Source organism: Macaca mulatta, chromosome 9 (assembly GCF_049350105.2).
Source record: "Macaca mulatta isolate MMU2019108-1 chromosome 9, T2T-MMU8v2.0, whole genome shotgun sequence".
Classification (NCBI taxonomy): Eukaryota; Metazoa; Chordata; class Mammalia; order Primates; family Cercopithecidae; genus Macaca; species Macaca mulatta.
In genome coordinates, this window is record NC_133414.1 from 13535468 (window position 1) to 13552983 (window position 17516).

Sequence of the window (17516 nt, forward strand, 5' to 3'; positions counted from 1 at the left end):
CCATCTCAAAAAAAAAAAAAAAAGGCTAAAGGATATAATGATAGTCTTTTGAGATTTTTTTCATCGGGAAGAATGCAACTAAAAGTTAAAACACTGCTTCAGATCAAACCTTTAAGAACTGTAAAAATAAACTACATCAAACTTTAAAAACTGTGCTGCAAATTATACTACCAAGCAAGTGAAAAGACAACTCAGAAGATGGGAGAAAATACTTCCAAATTACACATCCGGTAAGAGATGTGTGCCCAGAATACATAAAGAACTCTTACAGCTCATTCAAAAGAGGACAAATACAGTTTTAAAGGGGCAAAGGCTGTGAATAGATACTCCTCCAAAGAAGATATGCAAACAGCCACTAAGCACATGAAAAGATGCTCAACGTCATATGTCATTAGGGAAATACAGTCGTCCCTAGGTATCCGTGAGGGACTGGTTCCAGGAACTACTACCCCCACCCAAAAGATACCAAATTACTTATAATGCCTAACACAATGTAAATGCTATATAACTAGTTGTTATGCTGTGTTTATTTTTTTAATTTCTTAGAGACAGAGTCTCACTCTGTCACCCAGGCTGGAGTGCAGTGGTGAGATCAGAGCGCACAAACTTCAAATTCCTGGGCTCAACTGATCCTCCCACTTTAGCCTCCCCCAAGTAGATGGGATTACAGGCACATGCCACTATGCCTGGCTTATTTTATTTTTTATAGAGGATGGGGTCTCACTATGTTGTCTAGGCTGGTCTCAAACTCCTGGCTTTAAGCCATCCTCCTGCCTTGGTCTCCAAAAGTGTTGGTCTTACAGGAGGGAGGAAGGAGCATGCCACAGAGGACGAGCATCTGACTAAAGAAGTCCCAAACAGGCTGGGTGGGTATGGGTGGACTAGGCCAGGATGCCAAAAGGTGATAGTATTTCCTTGCCCCCTCTCCCAAAGTGTTCCAGCCTGCCCCAAATGCCAAAGACTCGAAGTAACTTGCTACCTCCAATACCATTTCACTGTCTACCCAGGAGAATATCTGAGCCTGCTTACTCTACGCTCAACTCTCTTTACTCTCCTTACCTCCCCGCTTGAGGGCTATCAGTCATCACTATCACTCAAAGGATAGAGAAAGCTATGGGAATACATGGGTTCTGGAAGAATCAGAAATGGGATGGGCCGGGTGCGGTGGCTCAAGCCTGTAATCCCAGCACTTGTGACTGGAGGATCACAAGGTCAGGAGATCGAGACCATCCTGGCTAACATGGTGAAACCCCGTCTCTACTAAAAAATACAAAAAACTAGCTGGGCGAGGTGGCGGGCGCCTGTAGTCCCAGCTACCCGGGAGGCTGAGGCAGGAAAATGGCATGAACCCGGGAGGCGGAGCTTGCAGTGAGCCGAGATCCGGCCACTGCACTCCAGCCTGGGCGACAGAGCGAGACTCCATCTCAAAAAAAAAAAAAAAAAGAAAGAAATGGGATGACAGGGAATTGATTGGCACTTGATTACTATCTTTCTACTCCAGACTCCCTAGGGATCAAGCCACCCCCCCGCTCAGGGATAAGCTAAATCCTGCAGGTAGGGTAGAAATCTACCTGGGAGAGAAGGACAAAAGAAGACCTTCAAAATGAAAGACTTTTCTGATCAATAAAAACATACAGCCAACCAGGAAATGTCAACCTGGTCCAAGTCCCTCCCTATTACCCCATTTTACAGATCTGTAAACAGAGGCCTTGGCTTTCCAAATCCCACAGTAATGACCTTTAAAAAGATTGAGACGGTTTTATTTAAACACTGGAAAGACTATACAGAGTACTATTAACATGAGAAATGATTATAGATTTTGATACAATTCAATTGATTAAAATCTATATAAAATATAAAAATGTGCCAGGCATGGTGGCACATGCCTGTAATCCTAGCTACCCAGGAGGCAGAAGCAGGAGGATCACTTGAGGCCAGGAGTTCAAGAGCAGCCTGGGCAACATAGCAAGACCCTGTCTCTTAAAAAATAAATAAATAGGCCGGGCGCGGTGGCTCAAGCCTGTAATCCCAGCACTTTGGGAGGCCGAGACGGGCGGATCACGAGTTCAGGAGATCGAGACCATCCTGGCTAACACGGTGAAACCCCGTCTCTACTAAAATACAAAAAAAAAATTAGCCGGGCGAGGTGGTGGGCGCCTGTACTCCCAGCTACTCGGGAGGCTGAGGCAGGAGAATGGCGTGAACCCGGGAGGCGGGGCTTGCAGTGAGCTGAGATCCGGCCACTGCACTCCAGCCTGGGCAACAGAGCTAGACTCCGTCTCAAAAAAAAAAAAAAAAAAAATAAATAAATAAATAAATAGACATGTAAAGAGTAACAGTCAAAGCTAGGTAAAAATTACATCCTTCAAAAGACTGTCCTCTACCAGCCAAATCATGAGTATTTCTGTTTCCAACAAGATAACTTACAAGAGGAATATTATTAACACAAGTCTACTGACTGAAAACAAATCCCTGTGAGTACTTCTGTAGCAAGGGCCACAATGTTACCCCAATGCTTCACATGCTTCCCTACATTTTCTAAATGCTCTTGTTGTCCTAGACAATAGGCTAAGAATAAAAATGACATGGCACTTCTTGTCCAAAGTATCTACGACTAAGCTGAGTTCATACGCTTGCCTCCCATGCCACGGCCACCTAAAAGTCATGCTAGGATGTAGATGAAAGTAGTCTGGATCCTTGAGTCACCTCCTAAAAGGGTGCTCTAGGGAGCCCACCAAACCCAGAGGACTTCAAGAGCCTCAGATTTCAGGTTTGTTGTTCCTCCAACATCCCTAGCCTATCTGGCTTATCTGTCTTCTCAGGAAAAGTAATAGCCGACACCAATAAAGCTGAAAATAGTTTCTCAGTTATAGGAAGCTAGAATGATATTAATGTAAGAAAACATGAACTTCAAAAGAAAACTCTGACTGAAGCCACCCAGTCTGTCCAGATTTGCTTCAAGGTAAATTACAGCAGGATAAGCAAGTGAAAAGAAAAGGGAAAGCTAGCCGGGCGCGGTGGCTCAAGCCTGTAATCCCAGCACTTTGGGAGGCCGAGACGGGTGGATCACTAGGTCAGGAGATCGAGACCATCCTGGCTAACACGGTGAAACCCCGTCTCTACTAAAAAATACAAAAAAAACTAGCCGGGCGAGGTGGCGGGCGCCTGTAGTCCCAGCTACTCAGGAGGCTGAGACAGGAGAATGGCCCGAACCCGGGAGGCGGAGCTTGCAGTGAGCTGAGATCCGGCCACTACACTCCAGCCTGGGCGACAGAGCGAGACTCCGTCTCAAAAATAAAAAATAAAAAAAAAAAAAAAAAAAAGAAAAGGGAAAGCTGGCCCAAACAGGGCAGATCTTCAAATATGCAATCAACATGCTTCTTTCAATGATAAACACATATTGTTTCTCTATAGTTTGACCACTTATCCTCAAGTTCTATCTTTCAGTGATAAACCCATATTCCTGACATACAACAAAAGCTTAGCATCTGGAAAGGCAGGGTAAAGACCGAGCAAAAGCTCCAGGAGGAAATGCAACACCCATGCAGAACAGGGAAATGGCCCCCAAAGCAACCAACATCAGAAACCACAGCAAAAATCTGTCCTTAAAAAGGAAACCTGTTGGCCGGGCACGGTGGCTCACGCCTGTAGTCCCAGCACTTTGGGAGGCCGAGGTGGGCAGATCACTAGGTCAGGAGATCGAGACCATCCTGGCTAACATGGTGAAACCCCGTCTCTACTAAAAATACAAAAAAATTAACTGGGCGTGGTGGTGGGCACCTGTAGTGTCAGCTACTCGGGAGGCTGAGGCAGGAGAATGGCATGAACCCAGGACACAGAGCTTGCAGTGAGGCGAGATGGGGCCACTGCACTCCAGCCTGGGTGACAGAGCGAGACTCCGTCTCAACAAAAAAAAAAAAAAAAAAAAAAGAAAGAAACCTGTTAATAACAAAGCTGAGCAAATCTAACTCATGATATGTAATACAAAGAGGGTAGGTACAGCATCAATGCAAAGGTACTGTCCATTTTTTTAAATTAAAAAAATTAGAAAGAAAAGAACAAATTCCTCAAAACCTACCAAACAAAATTCTCCAGAAACATACTGCCATGAAATATATGAAAATTCTGGCCAGTTTTCCACGCATTTTTAAAAAAATTGAATGAACTGAAACAAGAAATGAGAAAAAGAGTAGTAGAGGGAAAAGACTTGGCAGAATGCTGAGTAAGAAAAAGACGACACTGAAAAAAGTGATTGGTAAGAATAAAATAGCCAGAAAACAAGCAAAGCACAGTTATGCATCATTGGGGTACCTAAAAAAGCAAGCCAAAACAAGAGAACAGAACTAGGATTTAAATATATTTGAGGAAAAAGAAAATAAAATTCCCTGAATTTTTCAATATGAACATGGAAGGGGCATGAAGAAGGACCCAGAAGGATCCACACCAAGAACGATCTATCCTAGGAAAGTTATTGCATTTACTTCATTAATTAGAGAAAAAATTACTTGGCCAGTCATTTAAATGACCAAGTCAATTTTAAGAGAGGAAAAAAAAAAAAAGGCCAGCTGGCCTAGATTTCAACACAGTAATGGCAAATGCCAAATGACTATTCAGTGACACCTACACGATATTTAGGGTTAAAAGGTATGAGCTGTGGATCCTCCACTATAACCAGTCAAGCAGCCATTCAAGTAACATAGCCCCAATTCTGAACATAGAGAAATTCAAGGCATATTTTTTCCCCAACAACACTTTTTGAGAAAACTATTAGAAATGAACTTCAGGCCAGGCGCTGTGGCTCACACCTGTAATCCCAGCACTTTGGGAGGCTGAGGTGGGCGGATCACCTGAGGTCAGGGGTATGAGACCAGCCTGGCCAACATAATGAAACCTTGTCTCTACTAAAAATACAAAAATTATCTGGGCGTGGTGGTAGGCGCCTATAATTAATTCCAGCTACTCAGGAGGCTGAGGCAGGAGAATCGCTTGAACTGGAGGTAAAGGTTGCCGTGAGCCAAGATCACGCCACTGCACTCCAGCATGGGCAATAGAGCAAAACTCAGTCTCAAAAAAAAAAAAAAGACGACGACGAAAATGAACTTTAGCAAATAAGGGCATTAGAGCAAGAAATTTTAATATAAATGTTTTATTCCCTATCAGGATATGTCATCAACATAAAAATAAGTGAGGCGGGCTGGGAAAGCAGACAGGAAGTCAGGTGTGCTGCTTGCCTACTTGTAATGCTGAAAGTTAAATATTACTCAAATACAAGAATAAATACATTTAAGAGTAAAAAGGAAAATACTAAGGAAGAAAACGTTAACTAATATCAGATGAGTGACTAAAGAGAGTAAGAAGACACCACAAACTAATTTTACCACTGCTCATGGTAGAAAATAAGAGACTATCTAAATAAACAATCGCTAAGGAAACTTACAATCATAAAGTACTAAAATAATAATGCAAACCTTCCTAAAAACAAGAAACACACACTCATGCACGCACACTAAATTAAAAAATATAAAAGACCACACAATGAAAGTCTTTTAGGAATTAAACCAAAAAGAAAAATATTACAGAACTCAAGCCAATCATAAATAGCCTAAATTACTTTCATTAAAAGAAACGTATTTTCAGACTATGTCTGAGAGTAAAATTCAATTCAATTGTACATAAAAGAGACTCAACTAAAATGATTCTGAAAGATGGAATATAAAATAAAGGGCACAGGTATACCAAACAAAACGCAACTAAAAAGAAAGCAGCGGTCAGGCGCGGTGGCTCACACTTGTAATCCCAGCACTTTGGGAGACCAAGGCAAGTGAATCACTTGCGGTCAGGAGTTCAAGACCAGCCTGGTTAACATGGTGAAACCCCATTTCTACTAAAAATACAAAAAATTACCCGGGCGTGGTGGTGCACGCATGAAACCCCAGTTACATGGAGGCTTAGGCGTGAGAATTGCTTGGACCCAGGAAGTGGAGGTTGTAGTGAGCAGAGATCACACCACTGCACTCCAGCTTGGGTGACAGAGTGAGACTCCACCTCAAAAAAAAAAAAAAAAAAAAAAAAGGCAGCAATCATAATCATTAGTATCAGATGAGTCGGAATTCAGGCCAAAAGGCATTAAATAAGACCAAGAAGAACAATTTATAATGACAAAAAATGTATGTAATTAACAATTAAGTTTTATCTATACAACAAATACCACAATAGTAATATACAGAAATCTGGAATCATAGTAGCTATTAGGAGAAAGGCAACAGATCAGGAGTCACAGTCTTGACTCCACCTCTCAAGCCATGACCTCTGGGCAAATGGCCAAAAACGTAAGAAAATAGATCTGAATCATTATTTAATCATGTAAACCTGATCAATATGTTTACTGACTATATAATTAGAGACAAAGTAAACTTCAAAACTTCCAAAAAAAAAATAAAAAGACAGTATTCTCTAATCAAAATGCAATAAAAATATAAATTATTGACAAAGCCACAAAACAAAAAAAAAAAGCCCCTCTACCTGGAAATTTTGAAACTCGTTGGGTCACAAAGGAAATAAAACTAAAATTACCACATGTTAGAACTAACAGATGGCCGGGCACAGTGGCTCAAGCCTGTAATCCCTGCACTTTGGGAAGCCAAAGCAGGAAGAGCTGCTTTCAAGCCCAGGAGTTCAAGACTAGCCTGGTCAATATAACAAGACCCCGACTCTACCAATAATAATAATAATTTAATGTAAAAATTAGCCAGATATGGTGGTTCATGCCTGTGGTTCCGGCTACTTGGGAGGCTAATGTGAGAGGATTGTTTGAGCCTGGGAGGTTGACGCTGCAGTGAGCCGTGATCTCACCACTGCACTCCAGTCTAGGCAACACAGCAAAACCCTGTCTCTAAAAAAAGAACCAAGAGACATGGCTTAAACTATGCTCAATGGACAACTCATATGCGAAGTGCCAGAAAATAAACAAAATAAAAGGAAGAAACCCAAAAGAAGAAATTAATAAAGAACAAAACCAAAAATAACAGTAAGAAAATCATTACAGAGAATAAATAATAAATCTAAAAGCTGAGTTTTTTTGGTAGGAAAAAACTAGGTAAACCACTAGCTAACATAATCATGAGGAGAAAAGAGGAAGTACAAATTCAAACATGGCACTGTTTGTAATGGCAAGACTGGAAAGTCTGAAACAGTTAAATATAGTACATTCATCAAAAGAAACACTGCAGCTTTAAAATAACGAACAAGGGAAATCTTTATGTCTTGAGATGAAAAGATATGTATCAGTTACCCACTGTGTTAAAAACAGGAAATAAGAATCTGTAATTGTATTTTCTTGCATACGCAGAAGAATCTTTGGGAGAATATATAAGCATCAAGATACTGATTTCCTACTGAAAGGAGTGGAAATTGGGCAGATGGGAAGGCAAGGATAAGAAGGATACTTTTCATCTATAACGTTTTCTACTTCTGGATTTTGAGCTATAGGGCTGTATCACTTATTATTTAAAACTGCATATGATCAAGATTAATTCCTCAAATATTTTAAGGTTGGACTATATGCCAAACACTATACTTGGTGTTGGAGATGCAGAAAATGAAAAGATGGAGTCCTCTGTCCTAAAGAGTGATAGTTTCAAGCCTGAAGGAGAGACAGGAAGCAAACCAACATGAAGTGCTGTAAAGAACATCTCTATCTACACAAGGGAAAAAAGGAAGGCTGTCCATAGAGGATAGCTCTTATTAAAGACTTAAAGATGAGTCAAAGATTTCCAGTGGAAAAATAAAGGACATCCCAGATAAAAGCAGAGAGCAGCGGCAAAGGCATGGGAGTAGAGAGAGCAAACGGTATTCGAGAAGCCATTACAGATCAAGATTCTGCAGGAGGAAGAATAGCTAGAATTAAGACTGAAGAAGCTGAAAGCCAGCTAGCCAAGAAAGGGCATTACGTATCATGTTGCCTAATTTGATCACCTTTTACATGACAGGTATTGCGCTATGCGCTGGCTATAAAGCAGTAAACATGGCCTCCTTCCTGCAGTTTACAGTCTAGAGGACAACGTCAAAACATTTAAGAAAGAGGTTTGGCTGGGCGCGGTGGCTCACACATGTAATCCCAGCACTTTCGGAGGCCAAGGCAGGCGGATCACAAAGTCAGGAGTTTAACATCAGCCTGGCCAACAGAGTGAAACCCCATCTCTACTAAAAATATAAAAATTAGCCGGGCACGGTGGCGGGGCCCATAGTCCCAGCTACTTGGGAGGCTGAGGGAGCAGAATCGCTTGAACCCTGGAGTCGGAGGTTGCAGTGAGCTGAGATTGCACCTCTGCACTCCAGCCTGGGCGACAAGCGAGACTCTGTATCAAAAAAAAACAACAAAAAAAGAGGTTTTACCAAGAATTTCCAGGAGTTTGATGCCATGACCTTTCCTGTCTCTGTCTCTCCGCACATACTGTGTTGCCTCTGTCAGCAACGCTCTCCCTACATTCCCAGTCCCCACCCATCCCTTATCTAGTCCATTCTTCTCAGGCCTCAGATGAAATGACCCTTGTTCCAGGCAGTCTTCTCTGACTCCTCAGACTCAGTCAGTTCCACTTGGCTCTATGCTTCAAAGCATGCTGCGCTTCTTCTTGACAATGGCACTTAGAATTACTCCTGTGTCTGCCTCTCCAAACTGTAAGCTGTATGAATACAAGAACTAAGATGATCTTGTTCACCCCTGTACTGTATCTCCAGCATGGATCACAGTACACAGCAGATGCTTAATGAATTATTTAATGAATGATTAAATTTTAGAATAATATAACAATCTTTCCTATCAGGCTGATTATAATATACTTAATTGTATTTATATACCACAAGGATATAAGACTATGAGATCTATTTCTCATGGCTCTAGAATACTTGCATCTTTTTTTAATACTTATGATAAACTGTCACTTCATTCCACCTTTTTTTTGAGATGGAATCTTGCTCTGTCACCGAGGCTGGAGTGCAATAGCATTATCTTGGCTCATTGCAACCTCTGCCTCCTGGGTTCAACCGGTTCTCCTGCCACGGCCTCATGAGAAGCTGAGTACGGGCATGCACCACCACACCCTGCTAATTTTGCATTTTAGTAGAGATGGGGTTTCACCATGTTGGTCAGGCAGGTCTCGAACTCCTGACCTCAGGTGATCCACCAGCCTCAGCCTCCCAAAGTGCTGGGATTACAGGCCTGAGCCACTGTGCCTGGCCTGAAGTATGTAATTTTACATTATAAAAATATTCATCCATATGACTTCTTCAATTACATAATTCTTAATTATCTACTCACTACATTAACACATTCCCTCTCTCTTGCCCCACTAAAATGAATTAATAATGCTAACGGGAGATTAAAAACTGATATGAAAGAAAAAAGGCAAGTAGTGATTTGGTTTCACTGAGAAATCTTACCATTATCAAGAGATCATGGGCCTCCATCAATGAATGAACCTCATTAAAATTCTGCTGAAGAAACCTTCAATGAAATCCCTCAGAATCCTTATCTTTTGGGGAGAGTATCTGTCTTAGCTACATCATATGTAATCATTTTAATAGTTAACAAAATTATTTAATTATTTATTGTTGAATAAACGGAAATAGATCTCCTCCAGGATTCTAAGGTCAACAGTCTATGAGTGGTCCTGAAATGTTCAGGTGAAGTAGAAATTTTAATTTAGTGTAATATAATGCATCAGAATTATCTAAAAGCATTATGCAACTGAATATGTGTCTTGAATTACTAGCAACATAATCATTAGTGTGATTTCCAATTCTATCCAATGAGTCTCTAGGCAGGCTATCATACCTCTAAACTATTATAATTACCTAAATAACTTGAAATTTTTCATTTAAACATAAATCTAAGAACTAGATATATTACATTAGCCTGATCTTTGCACAAACTAAAAACTCTCCAAAAAAAAAATATGTTCCATTTATTACTTTTTCTTCAGAGGCAAAAATGCAAAGCAAGTGCTTCTAGCAATTCTTATTCTGCTTAAGCTACTCTTAAACATTTTCTCTTAAAATAATTAGGTATCAGAAGAAATATTCCCATCAGAGCTAACAAGCAGTGAACAAAAATCAATGGGAAACAAGTTCTAAAAAATATGCTAATAATGCTAATGACCTACAGAGTGAGTAAAATCAAAAGCAATATTTTTAAAAAGATAAGAATTTTGATCCTACAACCAGCACTACAGAGTAAAAACACTAATAAATTTCTCTTTTATAATACTTACCTTTGTCTAGGAACTATGAAGAGTGCCCGTACCAACTTCTTCCTGTTTGCCTTTGTGTTCATGTTCATGCAAAAATCCATTGCTGCCTGTTGGGAAAAAGCAAACTTTTTCTTTAAAAACCTCTATTTAGTTACGGAAAGCAGAAATCCTGCCTACTATGATATTTTTATTTGTTCTTAAACATTTCAAAATGGTTTTAAGAAACTAGTATTGTTAGTACCAGGAAAGTTTTCTGATAGAGCTCAAAAGTAGCAAGAATAGTTACCAAGAGCCAAGAAAACTACTAACTCTCATAAGGATAACCAAAAAGCAGTACAGGTGAATGAGAAAAGAGAAAGAGACAGGCACAAATTATACCCAAGAAGATGTAAGAATAAGTGTGCCCTCACATTCACTAAAAAAGTTTACTGTTGACAGTCAGATTTGGTAATGTTAGGGTTTAGAAAACAATACCCCAAAATATGGCTCTTTGGATGCTGAGTACTTCATTTGAACTAAGAAAACTGGAAAGCCTGATAAGTGGCCTCAGTCAAGGTCTCTGACAATCCGTTGTTTCTCTTCCCAAGTGGAGGAAATGGCACTCTCTCTCTCCAAGATACCTTAGCTGACAGAGGAGAATTCTTCCAACAGAAACTCAACTGTCTTCAATCCCCTGTCTAAAATTTTATAAAACAGGGAATTTATCTAGATGACCATTACCACCTGGACAGACTCTTTTCTGAGACAAGGTCTCACTCTGTCACCCAGGCTGGGGTGCAGTGGCACAATCATGGCTCACTACAGCCTTGCTCTCCCAGGCTCAAGTGATCCTCCTGCCTCAGCTCCCGGCCAAGTAGCTGAGACTATAGGCATATGTAGTTAAGGTTGAAACATAATAAACAGCTCCTTGGCTGGGCACAGTGGCTCACGCCTGTAATTCTTGCACTCTGGAAGGCCGAGGTAGGCAGATCACCTGAGGTCAGGAGCTCGAGACCAGTCTGGCCAACATAGTGAAACCCCGTATCTACTAAAAATACAAAAAATTAGCCGGGCATGGTGGCGGGCACCTGTAGTCCCAGCTACTCGGGAGACTGAGGCAGGAGAATGGCGTGAACCCGGAAGGCAGAGCTTGCAGGGAGCTGAGATCACGCCACTACACTCTAGCCCAGGCGACAGAGCAAAACTCCGTCTCAAAAAAAAAAAAAAAAAAAAAAAACAAAAATTAGCTGGGCGTGGTGGTGTACGCCTATAGTCCCAGCTACTCAGGAGGCTGAGGCAGGAGAATTGCTTGAACCTGGGAGACAGAGGTTGCAGTGAGCCAAGATCGTGCCACTGCACTTCAGCCTGGGCAACAGAGCAAGACTCCATCTCAAAAAAACAAAAACAAAAACAAAAACAAAAACAACTCATTTTTATGGACTCAACAAGGAGACTCTTAAGTGCAAGTGGCACTGTTTTTTTAACAGCAAATGCATGGTGAAAGTATAATGGTACTAGTATAATTTGGTACCACTACCTTGAATCATGATAAAATGCTAGTAGCTCTACCCACCATCACTTTTGCAAATGTCAAAACAGTAAAAAAGAAAGAAAAAAAAATCGGCCTGGTGCGGTGGCTCATGCCTGTAATCTGAGCACTTTGGGAGGCAAAGGCAGGCAGATCACAAGGTCAGGAATTCGAGACCAGCCCAGCCAATATAATGAAACCCCGTCTCTACTAAAAATACAAAAATATTAGCCGGGCATGGTGGCGCATGTCTATAATCCCAGCTACTCAGGAAGCCGAGGCAGGAGAATTGCTTGAACCTGGGAGGCTGAGGTTGCAGTGAGCCAAGATCACACCACTGCACTCCAACCTAGGCGACAGAGTGAGACTCCATCTCAAAAAAAAAAAAAACAACTTAATATTATCATCAAAAGAATTTTTGACCTCACAGAACCCCAGGAAGTGCCTCAAAGCCACTAAAAATCCAGAAACCATACTTTTAGCACCTTTGATATAAAACAATATTTTCCAAACTCTGGGATCCATATATGAACAGGACAAGATGCTATAGCCAATTCTATACCCAAACAGAGCATCTACGAATTATATCCAATTTTGTCTGCTTATGCTGAATTCCCATCTAAGACTTCATTTGAAGAAATGGTGGACTTTATAGCTCAAATAGTCTAAAAACCATAGACATTCCTTATCAGAGGACTCCTACAAGCTCCATGTGCTTGAATAAAGTTACACAGAGATACCAATACCTTGTCTATCAGATCTCGGTTGACACAGTTGGGCAACTGCTGTAGGAAAGCATCTACTATGAGCTTGAGATGAGATCCAGTGCTGGCTTCCTCATCTTCTTGTTCTAATGTAAAATCAGTTTTTAAATAGGTTAAAAAAGTACAAACAGAACACAGAATAAAAACATCCAATGATTAATTATTCGGAAAATAGATAATCTAGACCAATTTTTGTGCCCAGGAAAACATGAGTCATTTTTTAGAATATTATCCTGGAAAGTTTAGGTAACTCTAGAATCATAATATCAAGTCACTAGAGTCTTTCAGGTATCAACTATAAAAAGTCAAACTTTTTGCATTAGGCACAAAAACTTGGTCAGAAAAAGCATGCAGTGTTATGGTAAATGTTATTTGTATCTGCCCGGCATCCCTTCCCCTATGTTCTTCAATTAACAGCACTCCCAATTCTTGCCTTTGAAGCACTAAGCCTCCCTATTCCATGTGATTCTAAGGAGGGTGGCTGGTTTACATAGAGAAAGAATCTGCAGTAAGATAGGGTAAAGCCAACAGAGAGAAAAGCAATATTGACAGAAGGTATCCTTCTAATAAAGAATCTTGGCCAGGTGTGATGGCTCATGCCTATAATGCCAGGGCTTTACGAGGTTGAGGCAGGAGGATCACTTGAGGCCAGGAGTCCAAGACCAGCCTGGGCAACACAGCAAGACCCTATCTCTAAAAAATATAAAATAAAATAAAAATAAAAATAAAATAAGCTGGGTGTGGTGGTGCACATCTACAGTCCCAGCTACTTGGGAGGCTGATGCAGGAGGATGACTTGAGCTTAAGAGTTTGAGGCTGCAGTCAATTATGATCATGCCATGGCACTCCAGCCTGGGCAAGAGTGAAACCCTGTCCCAAAAAAATAAAAGAATCCTAGCTAATCAACTCAAAGCTTGATAGGAATTATTTAGGGAATAAACGTAATATTTGTATTACTGAATACAAAACACAACTCAATTATAAAGACAGATAAAATGAATAGATGAACTGATAAGCTAGTCATATTCCTACCCAGTAATCATTTCAGAATAACTTTCAAATACATTAATGTTGTTTGTAAAGATTATGTCATATAATTAAATCAATCAGGAGAATGCTATCAAGTTATCAGAAAAGTATCATTATTCCATCACAGAAGCGGTAGCAAGAAAAATTTATTTTGAGATACTTAGGGCCGGGTGCAGTGGCTCATGCCTGCAATCCCAGCAGTTTGGGAGCCAGGTGGATCACCTGAGGTCAGGAGTTTGAGACAAGCCTGGCCAACATGGTGAAACCCCATCTCTACTAAAAAATACAAAAATTGGCTGCACAAGGTGGCAGGCAGCTGTAATCCCAGCTACTCGGGAGGCTGAGGCAGGAGAATTGCTTGAACCCAGGAGGCAGAAGTTGCAGTGAGCCAAGATTGTACCATCGCACTCCAGCCTGGAGGACAAGAGTGAGACTTCGTCTCAAAAAAAAAAGATATTTAGAACTAAGTTATTTAAAATTTAGATGATCATTAAAGCTTGTAGACATATAATACTGGGTATGTAATGTCCTGTTATAAATCGAATTCCAAAAACAGTGATGGACTGAAAACAACAGAAAAACAAGGGATTAAAAAATACAGAATTAAGGAGAAAAGATCTGTATTCTTAGGCAAGAGCTCTGTGTGTAAAAACCAATTAAAAATGAAAGTTGGTAAAATAGTTCTTTACCTTGTTCATCAAGAAGTTTCTTTGTAAGATCTTCAGCTTCATCTCCACCCTCTAATTCTAAGGTGTCATCATTAATTTCTAGATTCTCCAACTCAAGTTCCAAATCATCGGGACTTGATACCTCCTTATTATCCTTAGATTCTTTTGCCTCTGTTGAAAAACAAACAAGTATACCTAAATGCAAAGTCATATTAAAATCCTGCTACACAAAAGTAGATAAAGACTCACAAAATCTGCATCACTTCTTTTAAAACCTGCATGTATAACCGGCAACTGAAGTTAATATATTTAGATTTTATAAAATACATTATGCTCGGCTGGGCATGGTGGCTCACCCCTGTAATCCCAGCACTTTGGGAGGCCCAGGAGGGAGATCACCTGAGGTCAGGAGTTTGAGACCAGCCTGACCAATATGGTGAAACCCCACCTCTATTAAAAATACAAAAATTAACTCGGCATGGTGGTGCATGCCTGTAATCCCAGCTACTCAGGAAGCTGAGGCAGGAGAATCGCCTGAACCCAGGAGTTGGAGATTGCAGTGAGCCGAGATAACGCCATTGCACTCCAGCCAGAGCAAAAAGAGCGAAACTCCGTCTCAAAAATATATATACATTATGCTCATCGAGAACGAAGGCTATATCTTCTCTGATTATGTATACCATTTGTTAACTGAAGAGATGGACGGATGACTGGATGGAAAGATATATGTGTGGATGAGGACTTACATGGCATGAAAATCTATCTATGCTAAAGGTGGCGGGGGAGAAAGGCTGATTAAAGTGGACTCACATTAAGAAGGGTCTCAAACTCCCAGATGAGGAGTTGAGAGTTTCTCCTTTATGCAAGGGATAACATTTAAAAGGGAACTGATGTGAAAATTAACTTAGCAGCAATATATAAAATCAATTAGGAAGTCAGGAAAGGGTAGATATAGAAAGACCAATTAGGAAAATATCCTTATCATTTCAATGTGAAGGGTTAGAGAAAACCAAAAAATGAAACACAACAAAAGAAAATGACCAGTAATTGGTAAAAGGCAAAACAGGAAGAATAAAAAAGAAAGAGAAACCAAACCTTAGTTGAATAAGAGGGACAAAATGTTAATAACTGAAGTTGAGTGATAGGTAAATGCAAGTTCACTATAACAGCCTTCTTTTGTGTTTGAAAATTTTCGTAAATAAGAAACAAAAGCCAATAAAACCTGAGTTCAAGAATATATACCTAAACTGAAAGTATGGTATTTCTCAGCTTCATCTCTTAAAAGCCTCTAATCTCCTAATTTCTGCATTGAACACAGAAATGTCTTACTGATACTTGATGTCATATCTTATTTGGGAGGATGAAAACTCTAGTATGAATCAGTTTTGCTACCTCTAGATGAAAACAGACTACTACTTTCTCATTCATTCATCTTTTCATTCTACTTTTACTGAATATCTACTATGTGCTAGGTATTGTTCTACGCACCAGGAATATACCTGTGAGTACAGCAGAGAAAAACTCCTGCCCACATGCAGCATGCATTCACTCCCCAATGTCCCGATGTCTGGCTACTAAAACATCTACTAATCAGCTACATGTTCAAAATGACGCTAAGCTGTCAGACATTCTGAAAAAAGTTTAAAATGTGACCCTTGCTCTCAAAAAACATACAATTTATCTGAGGAAATTAAACTAATATGCATAAGGTAGTCAAATAGGGTATGGTGGGAGAGGGTTCCAAGCAGAAAACAGAACAATGCAGGAAGGCAAGAAGGCAAGAAGATGGGCCCATTTCAGAGACTGAGAAGGATGGCAAATTAAGGATAATAGAGTTGTAATGGCAAACCTGAAACTATGCGGGTCGTAAAGAGACAATGTTAACAATTTTAAATTATATTCCAAGTACATGTAAAGTTATTCAAGGACATCAGGTAGGCAGGAGAGTAAAATTAATGTTTAGGAATGCACAGGCTGAGTGTGGTGGCTCACGCCCGTAATCTTAGCACTTTGGGAAGCCGAGGCAGGTGGATCACTTGAAGTCAGGCGTTCAAGACCAGCCTGACCAACATGGTGAAATCCCGTCTCTACTAAAAATACAAAATTAGCCAGGCGTGGTAGCACACTTCTGTAATCCCAGTTACTTGGGAGGCTAAAGCAGGAGAATCACTTGAACCTGGGAGGTGTAGGCTGCAGTGAGCCGAGATCATACGACTGCACTCCAGCCTGGGCAACAAGAGCAAAAACTCTGCCTCAAAAAAAAAAAAGAATGCACAGAAGGAAACAAAGCAAATACAGGGCAACCAGGTAGGAGGTGTTACAGTAACCCAAGTGAGAGAGGATGGGAGTTAGATTAGAATAGCAGCAGCAAATATAAGACAAACCTGAGAAACACAACGTAACTGGCATTCAGAAACTCCCACTCTATTAATGACCTAAAAGCTCTGACTTCTCTAAAGTCACTCTTCTTCACAAAGAGTTGGTTCTATCTAGCCTAGAAAAGGCAGTACAGGTAACAAGCGTCTAGAGCTAACACCTGCCCTAACAATCTACCTGGGGGAAATGCGTGTCTTAGGACCAAGACCTCACATGAATTCACTACAAGACATTATAAACAAACACTTTCAAATTAACATTAACTTAAATGTATCAGCATTGTTAAAAGTATGTCAATTATCATCCTTTAATGCTCCATCATTCCATACAATTCTGTCACTCATTTACTCTAATGACTCAATGTTCATATTACAAAACTAGTAGCTTTTTTTTTTTTTTTTTTACAAATACTATTTTGAAGCTAATTCTTGTAGCACTTAATGTAAATATTTTTTCTCTAGAATTTACCTTTGGTATCATCTTTGTTGGACTCTTTATTCTGACAACTTTTTTCATTGTCTTTAAACAAGATGGCTGGGACAAAAGCCTTCAAATCAATGAGGTTCTCATAAAAATTCCGAGCATCTTCATCTTCCCATATACCACCTTCCAAGTCATATTCTCCAGGTTTACCAGGAGTGAATATATCAATTCCAGGCCCATGTTCTACCATAAAATAAATCACAAGTAATTAACATAACTTGAGGTTATAGCATGATAAACAGGACATTCGTTATTTTTTCAGTTTTATAGCTATTGAATCTTGAGTGTTTCAACTGACAGGAACTTCTTCAATCAACAAGCACATGTGACCATTTTCAACACCAAATCAAAAACTGTGTTTTAAATAAAGCCCTTTAATAAAACAGACTAGAGAACAGCATAAATACTTTTTGCTCTTACACTTGTTTTAAGCAATTAATAT

General features: G+C 40.1%; 1 protein-coding gene across 2 annotated transcripts in view; it reads right to left on the minus strand.

Moving 5' to 3' along the window:
- UPF2 (UPF2 regulator of nonsense mediated mRNA decay) overlaps nt 1–17516 on the minus strand; it is a 484524-nt gene that overhangs the window by 72508 nt on the left and 394500 nt on the right. For both annotated transcript variants that reach the window (XM_015146458.3, XM_015146457.3), the window contains 4 exons: nt 17060–17257; nt 14237–14386; nt 12501–12604; nt 10269–10354 (listed from right to left, as the gene is read on the minus strand). In XM_015146458.3, coding sequence (XP_015001944.1) covers nt 10269–10354; nt 12501–12604; nt 14237–14386; nt 17060–17257 — 538 coding nt within the window. The remainder of the gene's footprint in view (nt 1–10268; nt 10355–12500; nt 12605–14236; nt 14387–17059; nt 17258–17516) is intronic.